General features: G+C 43.1%; 1 protein-coding gene across 2 annotated transcripts in view; it reads left to right on the forward strand.

The window, feature by feature from the left end:
- Positions 1 to 697: 697 nt before the first annotated feature.
- Positions 698 to 26,076, forward strand: part of LOC137437438 (protein FAM3D-like) — a 131,673-nt gene continuing 106,294 nt past the window's right edge. For both annotated transcript variants that reach the window (XM_068131757.2, XM_068131756.2), the window contains exon 1: positions 698 to 879. In XM_068131757.2, coding sequence (XP_067987858.1) covers positions 867 to 879 — 13 coding nt within the window. In that variant the 5' untranslated portion in view covers positions 698 to 866. The remainder of the gene's footprint in view (positions 880 to 26,076) is intronic.

Raw genomic sequence — 26,076 nt, forward strand, 5'->3', positions numbered from 1 at the left:
ACCCAAAAGATCCGAGGCCCAAGAGATCCAGAAGACCCAAAAGACCCCGAAACCCCAAAAGCACTAAAGACCCAAAAGGCATTAAGACTTGTTACCTTAAAGGGGTCGCACTCGGCGACTTACCTTAAAGGAGGTCACACTCATTGACTTGTTACCTTATAGGGGTCGCACTCAGCGACTTACCTTAAAGGAGGTCACACTCATTGACTTGTTACCTTATAGGGGTCGCAGTCAGCGACTTACCTTAAAGGAGGTCACACTCATTGACTTGTTACCTTATAGGGGTCGCACTCAGTGACTTGTTACCTTATAGGGATCACCAAGATAAATATGTCAGTGAGGCTGATCTGTATTGATGGTCACCATCTTGTTTGAACATGTCATAGTTGCTAACCCAAATAGTTTGTGAAAAGTGACTGCAATTGGTACAGATGTGCTGGCAATTGGTACAGATGTGCTGGGAATTTGTAAAGATGTGCTGGGAATTGGTACAAATGTGCTGGGAATTGGTACAAATGTGCTGGGAATTGGTACAAATGTGCTGGCAATCGGTACAAATGTGCTGGGAATTGGTACAGATGTGCTGGCAATCGGTACAGATGTGCTGGAGAAAGAAGTCTGCAAATAAAAGTGAGAAAACCAGTTTGTCAAGAGAGACCGTGAGTATATAAAGCCACATCTGAGTTTACTTATGACTGAGGCAGATTTTAAAGGTAAAGCATCGCCTTGAGCTTTCCTTTGGAAGGTAAACATGACGTGCTCGTCTATGCTTGATCGACCAATCAACGTACAGCTGAATAAGACCAAATGCTGGATTATTTAACTTTGCTCACCGAGTGTATCGAATATAATTGGCAGAAACTGCGATGCGTCCGTCCAGTAAGTACCTTCCTCTGATTGATGAACCAAAACCTAGTAATTGCATGCGATGTACAGTTAGGTTCTCGATTTGAAGTACAGTACATGGTTTGCTGATTTACAATAATTTACAAATCTTTAATGGGTATTTCTTCTGATTTATTTAATTATCTGTAATTTATTGTATCCCTTTCGGGTGAAGTGGCGGTGAAGTTCATTTCGGAGTAATTTTGCTGTGCATAATCTCACTTTGCTTTCGTGTATGTTTTTGTTTTTTTTGTATGCAAGATCGAGGCTCGTGTAAGAGCTCACATTAATCACAAAAAAAAAAAAACAACAACAACAAAAAACGGACACACAAAACATATGCTAAAGGGAGCGGGAGACAAGATGGGGAGAGAGAGGGAAGCACACAAGTACAACAGTAGAGAACAGGGACATCGGGAGATCTGTGGGAGGGAGAGGGCTTGGGGGGAGGAGGCATGAGAAGGGGGTGAGGGTGGGAGAAGTAAAAAAAACACATGGACACTGCTAGGACTTCCAGGAAAGAAGTCGGGATTTCAAAAAAGTGGATATCTGGGGTGAATTAATGGGGGTAGAAAAGATCAAGGTTTTGGATGGGGAAAGATAAGAGATGGTGGTGAACAGCTGTTTTAAAGACCTGGAGGGAGGAGTAGGATGGAAGAGAGTGAGTGAGTTTGTTTCTAGAGGTGGGAGAAAAGGGGAATGAAAGAGTGAAGGTGAGCAGAGAGTCTTGATTTTGGCAGTTTAACCATAAGAGGGTTGCTGGAAGATCTTGTGCGACCTGTAGGAATATTTGGGGGACAGAGCACAGTGAGAGCTGGGGGAACAAGGCTGGAGAGGAGTCGGAGAAGACAAAGACCACCAACCTGCCTGCGGTGAGTAAGTGAAAGGCCCTCAGAATCAGCTTTATCGCGGGAGATTCCAATGATTCTGAAAGCTTTGGTTTCAACAGCGTGAAGCCGGGCTCGGTGTGAGGCAGGAGCACCGGCCCAGAGGGGAGAGCAGTATTCCATTGAGCTGCGGATCGGGAGATCTGGTGTGGCTGCACCATTACCACAATCCCACCATCACCACAATCACACCATCACCACAATCCCACCATCACCACAATCCCACCATCACCACAATCACACCATCACCACAAATCACAATCACATCACCACAATCAATATGTTGATTTTGATCAGGAATAATATGGTGAACATGTCCAAAATTCCAATATTCTGACCATGTCCAAAATTCCAATATTCTGACCATGTCCAAAGTTCCAATATTATGAACATGTCCAAAATTCCAAAATTCTGAACATGTCCAAAATTACAATATTCTGAACATGTCCAAAATTACAATATTCTGAACATGTCCCAAATTTCAATATTCTGAACATGTCCAAAATTCCAATGTTCTGAACACACGTCCAAAATTCCAATGTTCTGAACACACGTCCAAAATTCCAATATTCTGAACACACGTCCAAAATTCCAATATTCTGAACACGTCCAAAATTCCAATATTCTGAACATGTCCAAAATTCCAATATTCTGAACACATGCCAAAATTCCAATATTGTGAACACGTCTAACATTCCAATATTCTGAACACGTCCAAAATTCCAATATTGTGAACACGTCTAACATTCCAATATTCTGAACACCTCCAAAATTCCAATATTCTGAACATGTCTAAAATTCCAATATTCTGTAAATATCCAAAATTCCAACTAGGAGGTCATTTTCATGTTAGTGCACACTATTTGGTAGAGCTGTCATTCTACAGAAATACGTAAAGCCAGCTGTACTCTTCTTACATTATTAACATTACAAGACATAAACTATCCTTCAATGACAGAGTGTAACTCACTGTCGGTGTGCGTTAAATCACATGGTACCTAGTTATTTGCGAGAAGAGTTAAGGTGACTCCTCACATTTGACTCACCTGTTTATAGTCAAGGTCTGTTGGTGTCTCGTGGTTAAGTTCGAAACATCTGCCTCATGTCGTGTCATGTATCTTGTGGAAAGGGGACTATGATAAGTATAACTCCCCATTATGATGTGAATGATTTGATACAAAACTAGAGCAATGCGACTGTGTCACCAATATGCCCCCGCGTAGTCACTGTGCGTGACAATGGGTATATGCCCTCGTTCACTGCCCTAAAAATAAAAAAAGTTTGATTTAAATATTTTCAGCTGTTTTCAAGTGTCCCTTTTTTACCAGACAGGAGAGGTTTCACATCGATAGGGTAAGCAGTTTCAGAGATATAATGATTGTTATGCTTGTGGGGAAAGGTGATGAAATACCATCGTGGAGATAGTAGCATCGACTGCGTGTATATTAATATATCCTTTTAAATCAGAAAATAAAAAGAAATGGCATTGACAAAATTATTGACACCCTTGACTTAATATTTCGTAGCACAACTTTTGGACAAAATAACTGCAGTCAAGCGCTTCCTATAGCCATGAATGAGCTTCCTACACCTTTCTACTGACAGTTTGGCCCACTCTTCTTGTGCAAACTGCTCCAGTTCTCCCAGATTTGAAGGGTGCTTCTCCAAACTGCTATTTTCAGATCTTTCCACAGGTGTTCAATGGGATTTAGATCTGGACTCATTGCTGGCCACTTCAGAACAGTCCAGCATTTTGTCTTGAACCATTCCTGGGTTCTTTTTGAAGTGCGTTTGGGTCATTTTCCTGCTGTGAGACCTAACCTTTGACGGAGACACACCTTTCTGACACTGGGTTGAACATTGTGCTCCAAAATGCTTTGGTAATCTCCTGATTTCATGATGCCATGCACACATTCAAGGTACCCAATGCCAGAGGCAGCACAGCAACCCCAAAACAGCACTTAACCTCCTCCATGTTTGACTGTATTGAAGGTGTTCTTTTATTTGAAGGCTTCATTTTGTTTTCTGTAAACATAGAGATGATGTGCTTCACCGAAAAGCAATAATTTGGTCTCATCTGTCCACAGGACATTCTCCCATAAGGAATTTAGCTTGTTCAGGTGTGTTTTAGAAAACTCCAATGGGGCTATCTCAGCAGTGGAGTCCTCCTGGGTCTCCTACCATAGAACCCCCTTTCATAGAGTTGGTGACGGATGGTGCGAGTTGAAACTGTCGTACCTTGTGTCTGAAGGTCAGCTTGAATCTGTTTGGCAGTTGATGGAGGTGCTTTCTCCATCATTCGAACAATCCTTCGCTGAAATCTTCGATCAGGTGTTCTCTTGTGGCCATGTCCAGGGAGGTTGGCTACAGTGCCATGGGCCTTAAACTTCCTGATAACATTGCGTACGGTGGCCACAGGAACATCAAGGTCTCTGGAGATGGACTTGTAGCCTTGAGATTGTCCATGCTTGGCTACAATCTTGTGTCTGACCTCCTCAAACAATTTTCTGGTTTTCTTTCATTTCTCCATGCTCATTGTGGTGCACATAGTTACACAAAAAAGCAAAATGACTCCTTTTCTCTATTCAAACTGGTTGAATGACTGATTTTTATATTTCAGGCACCTGCAACTCACCAAAGGTGAGTTCAATTCCAAAGTAAAGGTGAATCACCTGCTTGAAATCTAATTATTTCTAACAACTTCGAAATGTTGCCAATAATATTGTCTGGGCCATTTTAGGATTTCTGTGTGGAAAAAGCTAAGATTTAGTAATTTTTTCAGCTTTTTGTTTTGTTCTACTGAAAACCAAAGAAATAGAAATGTGGAAACCAAAATATTTTTTTATTTCAACAATTTTCTGGAAGAAATGGTGCATTATTTGAAAAAAGTGCAAGGGTTCCAATATTTTTGGCCACGAATGTATATACCCTTTCTTTAACACACAAACCGGAGCATGAATAGGAACACAAATCTGCAGTTTTGCAGTACTTTGGCTCTGAATTTGGCAAATTGTAAAGCGTCTCATCCAGAGTGCGCATGCGCACTCATGGTAAAGCAGTATGTTTGCCTGTTTGGCAATCAAATCAAATTGAAAATCATTCCAAACAGGAAACTTGCTGTTTTTAGCGACGTCGCAAAGGACACAAACAACAGGCAAAGAGCTAATGATTAATTATATAACTAATGCGGTGTAAAAGACGATGTGTCAGCAGCGAGTGTCAACTTTGATTTAATGTTTTTTTTCCCTACAGCCCTTAAAAGATTCATGCCATTTAAATTAATTATATATTTGAACCCTGTAGAACACAAATGGCCTTGTTTGCAATTCCACAAACTTTATGTTTAGCAGATCTTGGGCAAAATTGTACTCCGCTTGACCAATCAAATTTGCCACATATGCTGAGGGCAGAGTAACAGCAAGATTCATTCAAAATGGCGGCGCCTAGTGATGCAACCACAGAGCTAACTTCTTCCAAATGATGTTTGTTTGGAGTACTTTTTTCTCAAAGATCGTTGAAAAATCGACAGTTTCTCCGAGAAGAGTTGGGAGATTCCGCTCTAGACTGTTCCGTTTGACCCATCCGCTTCATGTGGTTGCATTCGCTCCTGTTATTCAAAGTTCACAGACAAAGCCAAAGAGATTGTGTTCGGAAACACCGAGTAAGAGATTAGGAGACCCATCCGATGTCATTTTTAACAACACTGTGTGGGGTAAGATGTTCTATGAACTCCCTAGTTTATATCGGTTTAGGTGTAGAATATTTATAAATACGGGTGTACCAGTAGATGGATTGTTTACGGAAGCAAACCAGCAGACAGGAATTCTTTCTTTTGAAATTAATTTCTCTGCAATGGCAGTTCAAAGATAACAGTTTTCTGGAATGGCATTGAATGCAGAAAAGAGGCGCAACGAGCACCACTTGATAACAAAAGAGATAAACACAGGCTGCATGGTGGGTTATAGTAGCGGAGAAATTTGATAACTACTTAATGTGGCATCATTTTAGTATAATGAATACATTTAAATAAAAAGGTTTTACATTATGTCTTTCTCATCTTGCTTTCTTTATCGACTCATGTCCAGGGGATGTTAAGGATTCTTCAGTGGTTGATTCCAGGGGATGTTGAGGATTATTTAGTGGTTGATTCCAGGTGATGTTGAGGATTATTCAGTAGTTGATTCCAGATGATGTTGAGGATTATTCAGTAGTTGATTCCAGGTGATGTTGAGGATTATTCAGTAGTTCCGTTCGAAGGTCTCATTCAGTTCGAAGGTCTCAAACTCATTTTGCAAAAAATGTTCGTTTCCCATGAATCGTACACTTTCTAAAATCCAATCTCACCCCTCCCCTCCAAATCTTCCCCATCACCCCTTCCCTCAAAAACTTCCCCATCATCCCTCCCCTTCAAAACTTGCCCATCACCCCTCCCCTCCAAATCCACCCCCTTGCCCCTCCCCTCCAAATCTTCCCCATCACCCATCTCTTTCAAATATTCCCCCTTGCCCCTCCCCTCCAAATCTTCCCCATCACCCATCTCTTTCAAATCTTCCCCCTTGCCCCTTCCCTCCCCTCCCTCCTAAACTCCCCCCACACCCCTCCCCTCCGAGACTCTCCCTAGCTCCTCCCCTCCTAGACTCCCCTCTCACCCCTCCTCAAAGCATCCTCCCTGCTTCTTCCCCCTTCCAACTTTCACCTTCATCTCCCCCAACCTTCTGCCTCGCTCTTCCCCCTCCTCAAATAACACCTCACTGTGCCTCACCCAATCTCCATCAAACCTTTTGTCCACCCCATTCTTCCCTTTCTCCAAGCTATTCTGAAATCTCTGAAATCTCTGACACACCTTCAATAGCTCTCCCTACCTCTTCCTCCTCTTCCACATCTTACCCTACCCCTCCCCCCCCTGTTCTGGACCCGATGCTCCCCCTTCCTCTTCATTAATGGTATGGACCTCAAACATCCGGGGCCTCCGCTCAAACTTGACTGATCTCTCCATACAGGTTGCTTCTGACAAACCAGATGTGATCTGCTTAACAGAAACTTTCCTCCTTCATAATGTCTCTGATGCCTTGGTATCTCTCCCAGGTTACTCCCTCCTCCGGTATGATAGACCTGAGCCTCGTCCTGGAGGTGGGGTTGCTATCTTTATAAAAAACTCTCTTCCTCACTCGCCCTCCACTGCCCTCTCTCCACCTCACCCCCAGGAATACCTTTGGCTATGGCTTCCCCTTCGCTCCCACCTTTTGTTCGTATGTGTGTTGTACCGTCCCCCAAACAGCGATGACTCCATCTACATCTCGCTGTCTGATAATATGGACCAACTTCTATCTACCCATCCCAACTCTCTCTTCCTCATATGTGGTGATTTCAATTGTCACCATGCCAGTTGGCTGGGTGTGGGTACCTCTCTCACCAGCCACGGCTCTTCAGCAAAGGACTTCTGCGACTCACTGGGACTGACACAATCTGTCAATTTCCCGACCCGGATCTCAGTCAACGGAGCATCTTCTCTTCTGGATTTGGTTATGACAAACTTCCCTGAAAATGTCTGCTGCTCTTCTTCTGCACCAATCGGCTCATCTGATCATGTGCTTGTCAAAGTGGACATCTCTCTGACCATTCTCAGAGAGCCTCCTTAGCGTCGACGAGTCTGGCATTTCACTCAGGCCAACTGGCACGGTCTTCAAGCAGCCATCAATCATCTGGACTGGTCTCCCATCTCTACCGCCTCTGACATCAACTCATCCTGGGAATTCTTTCAAAGTAAATTGCTCTCTCATGCACAGATTTATCCCATCTCGTCTTCAGTTGTCATACCTTTCCTCCCGTCCATGGTACACGGAATCTTGTGGTGAGGCTGTTGCCCTGAAACAACTTGCTTTCGTCTCCTGGAAAGCAAATCCAACGGAAGGAAATCTCATTTCCTTTCACAAAGCCCAAAACAAGTGTGTGTCCACCCTCAGGAGAGCCAGGAAACAATATCTCACCGTTCTCAAGACCGAACTCTCTTGTCTGCCTCCCTCTTCCAAATCCTGGTGGCGTCTGGTCAAATCTGTTTCTGGTGTTTGTTCCCCCTCCATCCCCTCCCTCACCTCAAACGGCTTAACGGCTGACTCCGCACGTGAAAAAGCTGAATGCCTCAACTCTGTGTTTGTCTCTAAATCTTGTGTCCCAAACCCATCCCTCTCTGTACCCACCATACCCAGTCGTACCCAGCTGCTCCTGGACTCTGTGTCCTTTCCTCCTGACAAGGTGGAAAAGTTTCTGTCAACCCTCGACTCTGATTCTGCAACTGGTCCTGACGGCATCAGCCCACGGGTCCTAAAATCATGTTCTTCCGCTCTTTCACTCCCTCTTTCTGTTCTCTTCACCCTCTCCTTTGCTCAAGGTCATCTGCCATCTGCTTGGAAATCAGCCAACATCACCGCTTTGCACAAAAAAGGTGCAAAAACAGATCCCAGCAACTACAGACCAATCAGCCTTCTCCCAATTATCAGCAAAGTAATGGAATCCATCATTGCTTCAGATATGAAATCTTTCCTCTTCTCCAATGGCTTGATCTCTGATCATCAATTTGGTTTCAGACCTGGTCACTCTACTCTGGACATGCTGCTTCTGCTTTCTCAACAATGGAGGGAGGTCCTCAACGCCAAACAGGAAATTAGAGCTGTCTCCCTTGACATTTCACGTGCCTTCGATACGGTCTGGCACCCTGCTCTGCTCACCAAACTCTCCTCCTTTGGTATCCATGGAAATCTCCACGCATGGCTGGCGGACTTCCTCTCTGGTCGTAGTCAACGTGTGGCCCTGAATGGGTTTCTCTCATCTCCTCTTCCTGTTCAGGCTGGAGTTCCCCAAGGTAGTGTTCTGGGCCCTGTGCTTTTCCTGGTCTTCATCAATGATCTCCCTGACTCTCTTGAAAATCCTCTCTATCTCTTTGCTGACGACTCTACTCTCTGTCGCTCCATTCCTCATCCCTCAGATCGGCAGACTGCAGCCTCCTCACTCTCTGCAGACCTGGACAAAATCACAGACTGGGCAAACAAATGGAACATGTCTTTCAATCTTGATAAATCTCACACTCTTACGAAGTCTCTCCGAAAAGACCGACTGGAAAACCCTCCCATCCACTTTCTGAATAATCCTCTCCAAGAAGTTCTGTCACTCAAGCTTTTGGGTCTCACTATTTGCCATGATCTTTCCTGGGAAAAACACATTTCAAATCTGGCCTCCAAAGCCAGTCGCCGACTGGGCATCCTCCGTCGTGTGAAGTCCTTCCTTGACACACCTGAGCTCCTCACCACATACAAGGCTTTCATCCGCAGCTCTATGGAATACTGCTCTCCCCTCTGGTCTGGTGCTCCTGCCTCACACCTAGCCCGTCTTCACGCTGTTGAAACCAAAGCGTTCAGAATCATTGGAATCTCCCGCGATGAAGCTAACTCCAAGGGCCTTTCACTCACTCACCGCAGGCAGGTTGGTGGTCTTTCCATCTTCTATTGACTCCTCTCTGGCCTTGCCCCCCCAGCCCTCTCTGGGCTCTGTCCCCCAAATATTCCTACAGGTCGCACAAGATCTGCCTGCAACCCTCTTATGGTTAAACTGCCAAAATCAAGACTTTCTGCTCACCTTCACTCCTTCATTCCTCTTTTCTCCCGCCTCTGGAACAAACTCCCTCACTCTCTTCAATCCCACTCTACCCTCCAGGTCTTTAAAACAGCTGTTCACCACCATCTCTTATCCTCCCCCATCCAAAACCTTGATCTTTTCTACCCCCGCTAATTTCGGTCCCCATGTGTTTTATACCTCTCCCCCCCCAACCCCCCCCCTCCCCTTCCCACGCCTCCTGCCCCCAAGCCCTCTCCCTTCCACACTTCTCCCTGCTCTCAAATGTTGTGGTTGTGTGCTTCCCCTTCTCTCCCCCATCTTGGCTTCCGCTCCCTCTTTTGTATATTTTGTTTGTCTGGTTGATTTGTTTGTGAAATAAATGTTAGCTCTTTCACGAGCCTCGATTCAGTATACAAAAAAAAAGAAAAAGTTGATGCCAGGTGATGTTGAGGATTATTCAGCAGTTGATTCCAGGGTGATCTTGAGGATTATTCAGTAGTTGATTCCAGGGGGATGTTGAGGATTATTCAGCAGTTGATTCCAGGGGGGTGGTGAGGATTATTCAGTCGTTGATTCCAGGGGGATGTTGAGGATTATTCAGTCGTTGATTCCAGGTGATGTTGAGGATTATTCAGTCGTTGATTCCAGGGGGGTGGTGAGGATTATTCAGTAGTTGATTCCAGGGGGATGATGAGGATTATTCAGCAGTAGATTCCAGGTGATGTTGAGGATTATTCAGTAGTTGATTCCAGGAGGGTGGTGAGGATTATTCAGTAGTTGATTCCAGGGGGATGTTGAGGATTATTCAGTCATTGATTCCAGGTGATGTTGAGGATTATTCAGTCGTTTATTCCAGGGGAGTAGGTGATAAATGTTGCTTCTGGGACACCTCCGTTTAACATGGGAAATCCCTATCTAATGTCATTTACCCCCCTGTCTTTTTCAAAAATCATAAACACCTCTATTTCTCCCTCTATGAACCTATAATCCTTCTCGCCTTATGAACCTATAATCCTTCTCACCTTATGAACCTATAATCCTTCTCACCTTATGAACCTATGATTTTCTTCCTTTATGAATCTATAATCCTTCTAGCCTTATGAACCTATGATCCTTCTCACTTACATGTAATTTTTACCCTATTCCCCCCACTAGCCCCTTAATGTAGTTCCTTAGACCACTCTACTAATGAGCCTATAAATATATTATCTCTTTCTAACTTTTTTAAGAGTTCCATTCTCCTATAGAACTCATCCCCATCAAGTATATTTATAAAGTATACAGGTTCCTTAACCTTTTGTTGTGAAAGTATAAAGTGGTATGTTTCACGGAGGGTTCTTGTTTGACCTCCTCCTCTCCCACATACCATTTTAAAATTATAATATTTATTATCCGATTGATAATTAACCATTAAAGTTCTCACTCCACTCTAATATATTTTTCTTCCCACCCTCCATTACCCCACTTAACAAATGAATACGTTTATCCGTCTTGAGAACCTTCTGACCAGTGATTCTCTCAACCTCTTGAATCTGAAATTTTTCACATTCGTTATGTTTTCCATTTATATACCAAGGTTGATTACACCTCCACATCTTTAGTCTGGTTGATACTTGGTTCTATCATTTATATAATAGTAAAAAAGGTGGCGGTAGCCCGTTAAAATCCCTAACCCGCCTTTTTAACTTATCACTTATATATATATCTTATCACTTATATATATCTTATCACTTATATATCTTATCACTTATATATCTTATCACTTATATCTTATCACTTATATATCTTATCACTTATATATCTTATCACTTATATACTTATATAACCATAAGGGAGACTATCAATTCCATTTTCTAAAATAAACCTCTTATCATCAAAAGCCCCCAATGCTTTCTTATTCACCTCTTCTGAATATAATTGATGTTTATAACTTCTTATTCCATTAATCTTTCTAAACTCTTCTTTCTTTGTTGTTAAACAGTTATAATAATCCTTAAAGTTTATTGTTTCTTTAATGACATTTTTCTTTACACCTTTTAACTTCTTATCAGTCTTTTCAACGTTATTCACAATGTATTTATAAGCATAAGCCTTCGACCTCAATCCCACAAATTCACTCATAACATTTCCTCCCAATTCATCCTTGAACTTTCCAATCACCTTTTTATTTTTAGAAGAGAACAACTCACTCTCTGGTCTGTAATTACTTGTATTGAAGGAACTGCGCTCCAACGCGAGTCGAAAGAATTGACGCGACCAAAGACGGAATTCGTCCGAGTTGCTTTATTGAAACAAAACAGCTCAGGTATTCTGACAAGCCCGTTTTTCGGGCAACAATATATATACACATTTATGTCGGGAAGTTTGCCCGGCAAAAGCTATACCGGGCATGCCCGGGTATCAAGGGCGAGCCTTGGAAAGGCGAGTCTGGACCTGCCCGGGCGTGTTTGGCTGCGGCCTGGCAAGTCGAGGCTGGGCGTGCCCGGGCGCTCTGGGCGAGCACTGGAAAGGCGATAGCGGGCATGCCCGGACGCTCTGGGCGAGCCCTGGAAAGGCGATAGCGGGCATGCCCGGACGCTCTGGGCGAGCCCTGGAAAGGCGATAGCGGGCATGCCCGGACGCTCTGGGCGAGCCCTGGAAAGGCGATAGCGGGCATGCCCGGACGCTCTGGGCGAGCTCTGGAAAGGCGAGAGCGGGCATGCCCGGGAAAGACGAGACCGGGCGTGCCCGGGAGGTTCGGGCGTGCCCGGGAACAGTGAGTCCGGGCATGCCCGGGAGAGGCGCGTCTGGCCGTGTTCTGGCCGGTGCAAGGCGATTATGTACATCCAGCGGTAACTGCTACACACGCCCCTCCAGAATCGACCTGCACCGGCAGGGTCAATTTAAGGGGGGTCCGGATGACCCGGCCGAAGCGACCCCTGGAGGGTCGTGGGGAGGGGTCTGACGTGGTGGTGGGTGGTTGAGCGGGGGGAACTGTGGACGGGGGGCGGCCTCGCCGCGGAGGAAGGGCCAACCGTGGTGGTCGGTCGACGTCCATGTGCGCCGGTTTGAGGCGGTCCACAGAAATCCGGTCCGGCCGGCCGCCGAAGTCGACGATGAAAGACTTGTCGCCCCGTCGCAGGACCCGGAAGGGCCCGTCGTACGGCGGCCGGAGTGGCCCCCGGTGCGCGTCATGACGCACAAAGACGTACTCCGCTGTGCGAAGCGCCGGGGGGACTTAGGACTGGGGGCCACCGTGGCGGGACGTCGGCACGGGGGCAAATCGTCGGGCGGCCTCCTGGAGGTCCGAGCGCTGGCAAGCGGCGGACCAGGGACTGGTAGCGTCAGGCACGAATTTGCCCGGGACGCGGAGTGGCTGGCCGTAGACGAGCTCGGCGGCGGACGCCTGGAGGTCTTCCTTGGGGGCCGTGCGAAGGCCCAAAAGGACCCACGGCAGCCGGTCGGCCCAACCGTCGTCCTGAAGGCCGGCCATGAGTGCGGCCTTCATGGAGCGGTGAAACCGCTCGCACAACCCATTGGCTTGGGGGTGGTAGGCCGTGGTGCGGTGCAGCGTGACCCCCAACGAACGGGCGACCGCGCCCCAAAGCTCAGACGTGAACTGTGGGCCGCGGTCGGACGAGATGTCCGCTGGTGCGCCGAAGCGCGCGACCCAGGTGGCGATGAACGCCTGCGCCACGTCGGCGGTGGTGGTGGAGGTGAGGGGCACGGCCTCCGGCCACCTGGTGGGTGGTGGTCCTGTCCACCATGGTGAGCAGGTGGGTGAACCCCCGCGAGGGGGGCAGGGGACCCACCAGGTCCATGTGGACGTGGTCGAAACGCCGTTCAGGCACGGCGAAAGGTGCCAGCGGGGCCTGGGTGTGGCGGTGGACCTTGGCTCGCTGGCAGGCCGTGCAGGCGTTGGCCCAGTCGCGGATGTTTCGTCGAAGGCCATGCCAGACGAAATGCGCTGACACCAGCTTCTGAGAAGCTTTCCGGCCCGGGTGAGAAAGGCCGTGGATGGAGGCGAAGATGCGGCGCTGCCAGGAAACGGGCACGATGGGGCGAGGCTGGCCCTGGGAGACGTCGCAGAGCAGGACGGTGCCCGCGAAGGGGTTGTCGGCCAGTCGGAGGCCCGTGTCCGCCACGCGGAGTGCCTGCACCGAGGCGTCGGTGGTCTGGTCGGCCGCCATGAGCGTGAAGTCCACGCCGAGGTGGACCGCGTTCGCGCTGGCCCGCGAAAGGCAGTCGGCCACGGCGTTGTCTTTGCCGGCGACGTGCTGGATGTCCGTGGTGAACTCCGACACGGCGGGGAGGTGGCGCTGCTGGCGGGCCGACCACGGCTCCGTGACCTTAGCCATTGCGTAGACCAACGGCTTGTGGTCGACGAAAGCCGTGAACGGGCGGCCCTCCAGGAGGTGTCGGAAATGGCGAACGGCCAGGAATAGCCCGAGCAGCTCGCGGTCGAACCTGCTGTAGTTTAACTCGTTCGGCCGGAGTTGCCGGCTGAAAAAAGCGAGTGGCTGCCAAACCCCGTCCACCCATTGCTCATGGACGGCGCCCACCGCGTAGTTGGAGGCGTCCGTAGTGAGGGCGATGGGCGCGTTGAGCACCGGGTGAGCCAGCAGCGTTGCCTCGGCGAGGGCCCGTTTGGCACTGGCGAAGGCCGCGTCCATGGCCGCGGACCAAACAATGTCATGCTTGGCCGGCTTGCCCCGGAGGGCCTCGTAAAGGGGCCGCATGAGCTGAGCAGCGCGGGGCACGAATCGGTGATAAAAATTCACCATGCCGAGGAACTCTTGGAGGGCCTTGATGGAACGGGGACGCGGGAACGTGGTGATGGCCTCGACCTTGGTCGGCAGCGGCACGGCCCCGGTCTTGGTGATGCGGTGGCCCAAAAAGTCAACGGTCGTCGCGCCGAAGTGGCATTTGACCGGGTTGACAATTAAGCCGTGCTCGCTGAGGCGACCGAACAGTGTTCGGAGGTGGAGGAGATGCTCAGCGCGGGACGTGCTGGCGACGAGGATGTCGTCCAGATAGACGAAAAGAAACGGCAGGTCGCGCAGCATGCCGTCCATCAAGCGCTGGAATGCCTGGGCCGCATTCTTGAGGCCAAACGGCATCCGCAAAAATTCGAACAGGCCGAACGGCGTGATGACGGCCGTCTTCGGGACGTCGGCCGCCCGGACAGGTACCTGGTGGTAGCCCCGTATCAGGTCAATTTTCGAAAAGATGACCCGTCCCGCCAAACGGGCGGAAAAGTCCTGAATATGCGGGATCGGGTACCTGTCGGGGGTGGTAGCGTCATTGAGACGGCGGTAGTCGCCACACGGGCGCCATCCACCCCCCGGCTTTGGCACGATGTGCAGTGGCGAGGCCCACGCGCTATCGGAGCGCCGCACGATGCCGAGGTGCTCCAACGCGTCGAATTCGGCCTTTGCCACGGCGAGCTTGGCTGGGTCGAGGCGGTGGGCCCTGGCGTAGACCGGCGGGCCCGTAGTGGGTATGTGGTGCTCGATCCCGTGCCGCACCGCGACGGCCGAAAACGTCGGCCGCGTGAGGGCCGGGAATTCCACGAGCAGGCGAGCGAACTCGTTCGTTGCCGGGAGGGCGCACGCCAGTTCGGTCGGCGCGGAGCTGCTCATTGTGCACGCCAGGGAGCTGAAGGTCTCGGCATGGACAAGGCGACGTCGTTTGACGTCGACCAGCAGCCCGTGCGCGCAGAGGAAGTCGGCGCCCAGCAAAGCCACGGGGACGCTGGCGGTAACAAAAGTCCATTGAAAGCGCTGGCTGCCGAAGCAGAGGGTGACGACGCGTGGGCCGAAAGTGCGTATGGCCGAGCCATTAGCAGCGACCAAAGAGGGGCCGCAAACTGCGTCCAGCCTGTCCTGCTCGGAGGCAGGTATGACGCTCAGTTGGGCGCCGGTGTCGCACAGGAAACGCCGTCCAGACGCTTTGTCCCGAATAAACAGCAAGTTGCCCGAGTGGCCGGCGCTCATGGCTGGGAATGAACGCCGGCCCGGCCGTTTCCCGACCTGCCGAAAGTGCACGGGGGCCGGCACGTCCGAGCCTTGTGTCCGAACCTGGCGTGGTAATAACACCACGCCCGGTCAGGTGGAGGCCCCGGCCGTCGTGTCGGAAGCGGGCGGTGCGGCGTGGCGGCCGCCAGTTGCACCGGCAGTTCGGCCTCCAACCGCGCAGGGCACTCGGTCGTCGTGGGCGTCGCCTCGGACGGCGGCGGGCTCCAGGTAACCGCGCCGATATGCTGGCCCGCCGAGGAGATCTTATCGGCTTCCCTGGCGAGGGCGCGGGAATCCGTGATCAACGTGCCAGCCAGGGCGAGGCGTACCGGGTTAGGCAGCTGACGGAGGAACTGCTCCCGGAACAGGAATGCCGGAGAGTGCTCGCCGAGCAACGAGAGCATATAGTCCATGCGCTCGGACGGGCGCGTGTCGCCGAGCTCGGGCAGGTCAAGCAGGCGCCGTGCGCGTGCTGCCGGTGAGAGGGCGGAAGCGCCGAGGAGGAGCGTCTTCAGCGCGTCGTATTTGTCAGCAGCCGGCGGGTGCTGGAGGAGGCTCAAGGCGCGGGCCGCGGTGGCGGAACCGAGCGCCGCCACAACATGGTGGAAGCGGGTGTCGTCCGCGGTGATGCCTCGCAGGGCGAACTGGGAGTCCGCCTGGGCGAACCAAACAGCCGCGTGAGCCTCCCAGAAGGTAGGCAGTTTAAGAGTCACTGCCGTATCCATGTCGGTAGGTCACCAATGAAGGAACTGTGCTCCAACGCGAGTCGAAAGAATTGACGCGACCAAAGACGGAATTCGTCCGAGTTGCTTTATTGAAACAAAACAGCTCAGGTATTCTGACAAGCCCGTTTTTCAGGCAACAATATATATACACATTTATGTCGGGAAGTTTGCCCGGCAAAAGCTATACCGGGCATGCCCGGGTATCAAGGGCGAGCCTTGGAAAGGCGAGTCTGGACCTGCCCGGGCGTGTTTGGCTGCGGCCTGGCAAGTCGAGGCTGGGCGTGCCCGGGCGCTCTGGGCGAGCACTGGAAAGGCGATAGCGGGCATGCCCGGACGCTCTGGGCGAGCCCTGGAAAGGCGATAGCGGGCATGCCCAGACGCTCTGGGCGAGCACTGGAAAGGCGATAGCGGGCATGCCCGGACGCTCTGGGCGAGCCCTGGAAAGGCGATAGCGGGCATGCCCAGACGCTCTGGGCGAGCCCTGGAAAGGCGATAGCGGGCATGCCCGGACGCTCTGGGCGAGCCCTGGAAAGGCGAGAGCGGGCATGCCCGGGAAAGATGAGAACGGGCGTGCCCGGGAGGTTCGGGCGTGCCCGGGAACAGTGAGTCCGGGCATGCCCGGGAGAGGCGCGTCTGGCCGTGTTCTGGCCGGTGCAAGGCGATTATGTACATCCAGCAGTAACCGCTACAGTATCATAGATATTAATGTCCTTTTTCATGTCTGAATAAACATCATCAGTGTTAATTTTCAAAATAAAACTATCAGTATCCATATACAACAATGACACATTATCCTTATACTTTGATTTTAGATTAATATAAAAGTAATCATACATTAATGACTTTGACAAGTCAAGAATTGATGTTCCAATGTAAATAGGTTTGTCCATTTCAATACTCTCTTTAACCAAATGGATCGCACAAAAGTTCTCAGTAAAGACCTCAGCTCGAGTAAAACTCGGTCTATTAATTAATTTTGATGCTTGTTCCCAAGATGTTGCTAGTCTGATATTTTGTCTTTTCCTCACATTCTCCATGGTCTTACCAAAGACCGCATTATTCATCAATTTATAAAAGTCTTTCTCAAAATTTGTTTTTGACTCTGTTCTTCTTTGTGTATTAAAATCAATGTACCCCTCTAACCAATGACTTTGATTGAACTTTAGAACCCTGTGGATCTTCTCTACTCTTAGACCTTTTGATAAATATTGTCGCAAATTTCTTTGGTGTAGTACATAATTTTTCTTGTTATATAATGTAGTAAGTAATTTTTCTTTTGATTCACCTATATCAAACGATCGTTGATAATCACTCAACCATTCTTTCTTTGGACTTTCTTTCTCACAAGCAAATGGAAGATCTTTATGTTTGATATGAAGTTCTTCAGGATATTTTAAATCGACCTCAAAATAATAACCAACCTTTGAATCATCCAATTCTTTTTGTGTAGAGATACATACATCTTGTAAAACTTTTGTGTAGTCTTTTTCCTTTACCCATCTTAGTTTCCCATAAGGAAGAGCTTGAGACATTGCCCAGCCATACAAGTTGTTTGCGTCATAGTACATCAAGTAAGAACTCTCTTTCGTTGAATCATAATTTGGAAGATATTTGTTATTTGCTTTTGCGTATCTGCTCGAGCATACTTGTGAAATTCCCCCTCTTTTTGCCTTTTCAATCATCAAAAGCATATCGACATCGGTTATCAAATCCAAAGCTTGTTTTGTCATTTTCAACATCGCGCTCCAAGCCAATCCAGGTTCTGTGTAGTAGTGAGCAGGATCCAATCCATATCCAGTGCGACAAGCAGATCTAAAGGCTTCAAACACATCAGCCAACAAAAGCACATCAGTTTTGAGGTACAAATCGTGATACTCGCCAAGATTCTTGATGTTATATTTTTCCCAAACATTTTGTGCGTGTACATAATCTTTATCAGATATATGACTGTTGTTTAATTTGTTATCGAAATTTTCTTTTAAAGGAAGTTGTGTTTCATTGAATCTCTCAAATGAGTCCATATAGTCATAGGGGTAAATTCCCTTTTGTGTTAGAAAATCTTTATCTGAAAAATACTCTGAAAGACATGGAAACTCTTTTAGATTTTGAACCAAGTTAGCCAATGGACTTTCCATGAATTTAAATGTATCAAGAAATCTGATATGAGTAATAGGAGATGTGTGAATTGTTTTTGTGAATGAAATGTATTTCTGATCCGTGTTAGGAATTGCTGAAATGTGTCCAGATGTCTTTGAAAGTTCATTAATAAATAGATGCGTATCATAATGAGCGTTGTCATGAAGAAAGACAGGAATGAAAGAGGGGAGTTGATAATTAATATTACAACTTTGATGAGCTGGACCTCTATATTTACCAGTGAGATGACAATGATCTCTAACCTTTAGACCTTCACCAATTTTTTCCTCACAAATATGACAAACATTGTTTTTTCTAAATTCCCTTTTCTGTTCACTCGTCAAGGACATTGGTTTATTAGTTTCTCTCATTATCTTGGTTAATCGGACACAGTCTTTTTCTCGTCGTTTCACAAACTCCTCTGGGGTATTTGAGCCTCTATACTCCTCTAACTTGTTATATTTATCACAAACAGATGATTTGATATAATAACAAAAACCGCAAGGAGTATGTTTTTGATATTTATTTGTGTGTGATTCTTTTGGATCTGGAGAAGCAGTATCTATTTTTTCTAGAATACTTTCAAAATCAGCATATATAACAAATGGATGTTTGATCTTTTTCTTTTCATCTTTGAATGTGATATTTGAGCCTTCTTTAGGCATATTGATTACCGTTGATTTATGTTCACCACAATAATTTAAATGTTTATCTAATCTTTCTTGTGTATGGAAGAGGTTAAGACAACGCAAACAAATATATATTTTATTTGTTCTTTTACATACTTGTGGTTTTATTAATTTAGCAATATCTTTAATGTATGTATAATGTGAATTTTCCTCTGAATTAAAATATAGAAGATTAATTTGAGTTTGTTTACAATTGTCAGAAAGCTTTAAAACCTGAATGCTGTTTGTTTCTGTTAGACCATAAACATTAACTGATAAATTATTTATCTTTTCAAATTTAGGAATATCATTTAAAGCCATAGGAAACTTTAGATCTTTCGTATTTAATGTATTCTCATATTTTTTATAATGAGATACTCTTTCATCATGAAAATGTGGAGGATGTAAGTGTGCTAGAATAGACCAGAGAAAACATTTATTGTCTTTATTTTTGATATTGATAACTGCTTTTCTATTTTTGATAACACTGGGTAAATCAATGTAGGAAGAAGCTTTTAGAGGATCTGATTAAAGAATATGAATGTCTATGTAAATAATTTTTCCTATATTGAATCCACTTCCTACGATTGAATTATCCACATCTTGCTCTTGTTTAATAAGTTCATCATAGACTCCTGATGTTTTAAAATCTTGATATGAAGATATAAAGTGTGGCTCAGTTCTCATGTATGGTGTATCTATAACTCCTTCGTCCTTTGTCATTTCTAATTTTACTCCCATATAAAATTTAAGTGGCTTCATTTCTTTTAGTGTTTTTTCAATCAACGTTTGAACAGCAGGTTTAACTATTTCTACAGCATCAACTATAGACTCTGGTTCAGGAGGTTTGAAGTTAAAGACTCTTATTTTAATATGTCCTTTGAATGCGCCATCAGAGTTTTTAGTTGTGATAAAATTTGATAAATGTAGAATTGTTTTAAGATGTATTTCGAAGCCTTTCTTGAGGATATTTTTTATTACATGCAGAACAGTGTTTTGTTTCCTTCTGAATAGGAGATAGTAGGTGAAGTAGATTAAATGTGTGTTTGTTAGTTTTAAGGTGTCTTTTGTTTTGTTTATAATCTTGTTCACAAACGTCGCAATACGTTGCTTTGATCATATTTATTTATATAGTAAAATTATACTTAAAACAAAGTGCCTTTTTTAGAGGCTTTTTAAAAGATGAAACTGTGCTTAAAGTAAAACACCTTTGAGCTTTTCAACTCGTTTTATGTATATAACTTTACTTAAAGTAAAACACCTTTGAGCTTTTCAACTCGTTTTATGTATATAACTTTACTTAAAGTAAAACACCTTTGAGCTTTTCAACTCGTTTTATGTATATAACTTTACTTAAAGTAAAACACCTTTGAGCTTTTCAACTCGTTTTATGTCTATAACTTTACTTAAAGTAAAACACCTTTGAGCTTTTCAACTCGTTTTATGTATATAACTTTACTTAAAGTAAAACACCTTTGAGCTTTTCAACTCGTTTTATGTATATAACTTTACTTAAAGTAAAACACCTTTGAGCTTTTCAACTCGTTTTATGTATATAACTTTACTTAAAGTAAAACACCTTTGAGCTTTTCAACTCGTTTTATGTATATAACTTTACTTAAAGTAAAACACCTTTGAGCTTTTCAACTCGTTTTATGTATATAACTTTACTTAAAGTAAAACACCTTTGAGCTTTTCAACTCGTTTTATGTATATAACTTTACTTAAAGTAAAACACCTTTGAGCTTTTCAACACGTTTTATGTATATAACTTTACTTAAAGTAAAGCGTCTATGTATTAGCCAGAAAGTTTAGATACTCTAGTTCATCAATTTCAATTTCACTATCTGAGTCATCAATAAAGCTACTCTCATAACTATCATTTGAACACAAACTATTAGTATCATAACTATCTTCAGATCCTAGACTCTCAGTATAATAACTCTCAGAGTATTGACTGTTAATATCACTCATTTACATACCATTAAACTTCCATCAATATCTATATATTTTCTTTCATTAGAACTAATAACCACAATATTTTTTACATTAAATGTTATTTTCAAATAATCTCTAATAATCAGAGTACGGAATGATAGTTCACCACTAATATTCATATAATTAATTTCACCCACATCTTTGGGTCTATTAAAGAATATACAAATGTTTCCTCTAGAATCGTTGATGGTCTTATCATTCATTTTCAAAGCTTCTTTATCAATGACCTTTTCAAGCTTTGAGTAAATTGTTAGTAGTAGTGGAGAAACTTTTGTCAAATTTACTTTAATAGAGTTATTAATTAACATAGCTTGTCCCGTAAATTTAATAAAAGGACACATGTTATTCTCCATTATGGGTTTAATCCAAAAATTTCCATATTTATCTTTGTTCAATTTAACATCTTTGACATATTTTTCTATATCTTCCACCGAAGTAGAGATTGATTGAAATTTGTCTTTTGTGTTTTACTTTAAGCACAGTTTCATCTTTAAAAAAGCCTCTAAAAAAGGCACTTTGTTTTAAGTATAATTTTACTTTATAAATATGATAAATTCTGAAGGATATTTAGAATTTCCAGACTCTCCATATGATAAATTAGAAATCTGCCACCATTGTGGTAGAATAGGGCTTAATAATGAGGGTTCATGTAAACAATGTATTTTCTGTGATTTAATTTTAATTAATGATAATAAAAAATATAGAAAAATATATAACTCTTTTAAATTAGAACCAAAAATGAATTACTTTACAAGATTAATAAGAGAGATGAATGTTAAGTATTATGGTGATAATACACCATTTCTTACAAGGGAAGAGACTATTTGTATTGAGGAAATGTATAAGGGTTTAATGATATTTATTATTCAAAATAATTTTAATGGAAATGTTAATACAAGATACTATATAAACAAAATAATGGATTATTTTGAAATTAAACCTGAACTCAGGATAAAATATAGAGTTTCTCAAAAAACTCAAAAAAAGTTAGATGACTTGTTTTCCAAATATATAAATGAATGATTTTTTACCCGTTTGGGAAAATAAGATAAAATTTAATAACCATAAAAATCTTCCAAATTCATTGAGATGTCTAATAGTCGGTTCAAGCGGATGTGGAAAAACCTGTTTACTTTTAAAGATGCTCCTTAGTCCTAATTTTTTAGATTATGATAATTTAATAATTTTTACAAAGTCAAGTTTTCAACCCGAGTATCAACTACTCTCACAGGGTTTTAATGCGGGTCTTAAAAAGGAAGACATTATCGGTTTATTTAAACTTCAAAACAAACTAAATGATTATAATATTGATGATATAATACAATTATTTTGTGATACACAGAAATCAAAATCAAAACCAAAACCCATAACTTGTATTCTCAGTGATAATACGGATGATATACCTTCACCTCAAGATTTAGAAAAATCAAAAAAGAACCTCGTTATCTTTGATGATTGTGTTAATGAGAGAAACCAAATGGTTATGGATAGCTACTACACAAGAGGGAGACATTCTTCTTGTAATTGTATTTATCTTAGTCAGTCATATTTTCAACTCCCTCGGCACTCAATAAGAAACAATGCTAATACTTTTATTTTATTTAAGTTAAATTCAACAGATACAAATAATTTTTGGAGAGATAATTGTTCTACATTATGTAGTAAGAAGGAATTTGAAAATAATATGAAACACACGATTGGAAAATATAAATATATTGTTGTGAAACAAGATGAGATACTAAATGATATTTTTCAATAAATAAATACAGAAAATGAATACCGAAGAAAGAGTAAGAAAGTTTAAAGAACATCAAGAGTTGGTTTCAAAAGTTGTAAAGCAACAGGAAGACATAAAGAAGAAAAGGAGACAGAAACTAACTGGTGAAGAAGCCTTTGAAAGAAAACAAGAGAAATTTTTTAAACCACTTTTAAAAACTCAACAAACGATTTCACCTACAGTTCCCACAGTAGAATTTACTCCGAAAAAATTTCAAATGCTCAAAGATTTTAGTCAAATGACAGAGCAAGAACTTGGAGAATTAGAATATGATGATGAAGGATTATTTCGGCATCTTGAGAAGGTAAATAAACTTTCCAATTTTATTGTAGAAGCTCTTCAAAACAATGAATATTTGAAGGGTTCAAAAACCAGAGCAGGTCTCATTCCAACAGAAGAACCAGCACAGTTCCATCTTGTGAAAGAAAAGTTATTGATATTTAATGATAAATTGGTGTTCTTAAGTTCTGACCAACCAAATGTTGAATTAACCCCAAGATTAATGTTTCTTCTAACAAAAGATGGACATGCTAATTCACCTTATTTTGATGAACCGCTTGATATGGAAAGAGAGGAAGATAGAGAGTATATTGAGTTGCTAAACGCACTTGATTATGGAGTTTCTGTTGCTGGTAAAAGTAAGAAGAATGAGAAGGAGAAACATATTATTGATGCTTTAAGTAAGCTTGGTTCGGGTGTTAGTTTTCTTCCAAATGACCCATCACAATTAGTTAATAGGTTATTATTGTTGTTAGGTAGTAAGAAGGCTGGAAACAACAATTGTTTCAATGAAGCATCCGCCATTTTAGATCAGTTGATGAATATGAAAATAATTAATAAATGTCAATACAAAGATATTTTATTAGATATTAAATAAGATGAGAAGCACAATTCTTAGTTTTAATTTCACAACGAGTGATTACACAGCTTCATTGCCTTACCCACTACAACTTGACCCCACAAAAGAATATGAGGCTTCTTTGTTGTCAATGGAGACTTACAATACCCTTTTTAATATCACAGAGAAAAACAACAAGTTTAGTTATAATCCAGGAAGCGGATATAAAACTATAACCGTTTCACCCGGTGCTTACGAGATTTCTCAAATATCTTCAGAAGTCTCTCGCCTTATGAAAGAAAAAGGTGATGAACCAAAAAATATTGTAATAGATATTCAAAAACACACTTCAAAATCAACTATTAAACTTAAAAATATTTATAAAGTTGATTTCACGATTGAAAATTCGTTCAGAGAGCTATTGGGTTTCTCTTCTAAAAAGATTGAAACTAACGGGACGTCTTACAGTGATAATGTCATTCAAATATCCTCCGGTATAAATTCAGTATTAATTCATTGTGATTTGATTGATGGTGCTTATAACGATGGAATAAGAACAAATACAATATTTTCATTCAGTGCATACTCAACCCCGATTGGTTATAAATTTAATATGGAACCAAAAAATCTTGTCTATTTACCTGTGTCAGGAAAAACCATATACAGAGTAAATTTTAGGATAACCGACCAAGATAATCGTATGATATCCTTTAATGATGAAATTATATCCATCAGAATTCACCTACGTGAAGTTTTTCAAAAAATAAATAATGGTTATTGTGAGAAAACACGAGTTGGGAAAATATAAAATAATTACAGGGGATGGGATGTTCCTTTCACCACATTATAAGGGTGAAGGTATGTTTCTTGGTAGAGGATACTATAAACCAAAGAGACAACGGGGTGTGGGACATCAATTTAGAAATAAAGGAGATGGGATAATTGATACTCTAATGGGTATTGGTTCAACCATCCTTAAACATAAAGACCTAATTGGTTCAACTGCTTCAGCCGTGGGCTCAGTTGCGGGTGCTATAAAGAGTATAAAAGATGCTCAAAAGGAGTCTCATAAATTACAAGCAATCAAAGAAATTAAAAAAGGTAAAACTCAACTATCTTCACAAGAACGACAAAAAATCATTAAAATACTTGGGTCAGGGTTTCAACGATTTTAATGCTATATAAATACAAGTATGGAAGCGATTGATAGTATCTATGATTTGGATGATACGATTATCATTTCAAACTCTACTAAAAAGGAAGACTATTTTAAGGTAAATGCTATAACAGGAACAGACTGGAATTCAAACGGAACAAAAAGTTTTGAAATAAATAATCAACAAACTTACTTGAATATAGCTGATAGTTTCTTGCTGTGTAAATTTAAATTCACTAAGGCTGCGAATAATACTAATGCTACACTCGTAAATGATTTCTTCTGGAAAATGTTTGATAGTGTCCGCCTGTATATTGGAACACAAGAGGTTGAAGCGGTTGATTAATGTCTCTGCTATATCTGAAATGATGAAATTTGCACTATATTCGTTTAGTGATAGAATGGGTAAGGGAGCTGTTGAAGGTTTTATTCCTGATATGTCAACGGGAACAAATGCTGACCCTGGTTATAGTCAAAGGAAGTCAATGTATAATGATGATACAAAAGCAGAGAATAGTTTTACCGTAGCAGTACCTCTGAAAGGTATATTTGGATTTTGTGATTATGATAAAGTTTTGTATGGTCTTAAAATTAGATTTCAACTACAAAGGAATGATAATGTAAATAGATTGCTTTTTGGGGTTGAAAATGCTTTTGGCGACAATAATAAATTTGTTATTAATGATTTGTGTTGGTATATTAGTGAATATACTCCTAATCTTAAAACGGAAGAGATGTTAAATAGAAGACTTAACTCAAAGAAACCGCTTAATGTATCATACCTTAAAAGAAGATGTCAACACGTTAAACTGGAACACACTACCTACACTTGGAATTTGGGTGTTCTTGAAGGAAAGCCACGATACCTATGGCTCATTTTTAAGAAACCAGATGGAGAGGAGGGTACTGATAAGAATAATGCGCTGAGTGATAATGCTAAGGTGAAACAACTTCGGGTTTCTCTCGATGGAACATTTTATCTGCGAGATAGATTGGAAATTGATTGGGAAAAAAATGATTATGCGGAAGCCTACAAGTCTTACCAAAAGGTGTGTGAAAGCAACGGTAATAATGAACCTATTTTGGATATGGTTGCGTTTAAAAAACTTTATACAATCTACGCAATTGACCTGAGTTCTCAAAAGGAAACTATAAAGTCTAATAGAGTGGATACTTCTCTATACATTGAAAGAGTAGAGAATGAAGAAGTTGATGCTTATTGTTTGCTTTTGGAGGAAACAGAATTACAGATTAATACAGATAATGGTGTTATGATTAATATCACATAGGTTTTTTCTCATAAATAAATGAGTAGGAAAGAACTGGTATATGTTAATCAAATCAATCTTAATAAATTAACATCTTGTATTCAAAATCAAAAGCCTTGTATTATTAATGTTAA

Source organism: Myxine glutinosa, chromosome 12 (genome assembly GCF_964187855.1).
Source record: "Myxine glutinosa chromosome 12, kmMyxGlut1.1, whole genome shotgun sequence".
Taxonomy (NCBI): Eukaryota; Metazoa; Chordata; class Myxini; order Myxiniformes; family Myxinidae; genus Myxine; species Myxine glutinosa.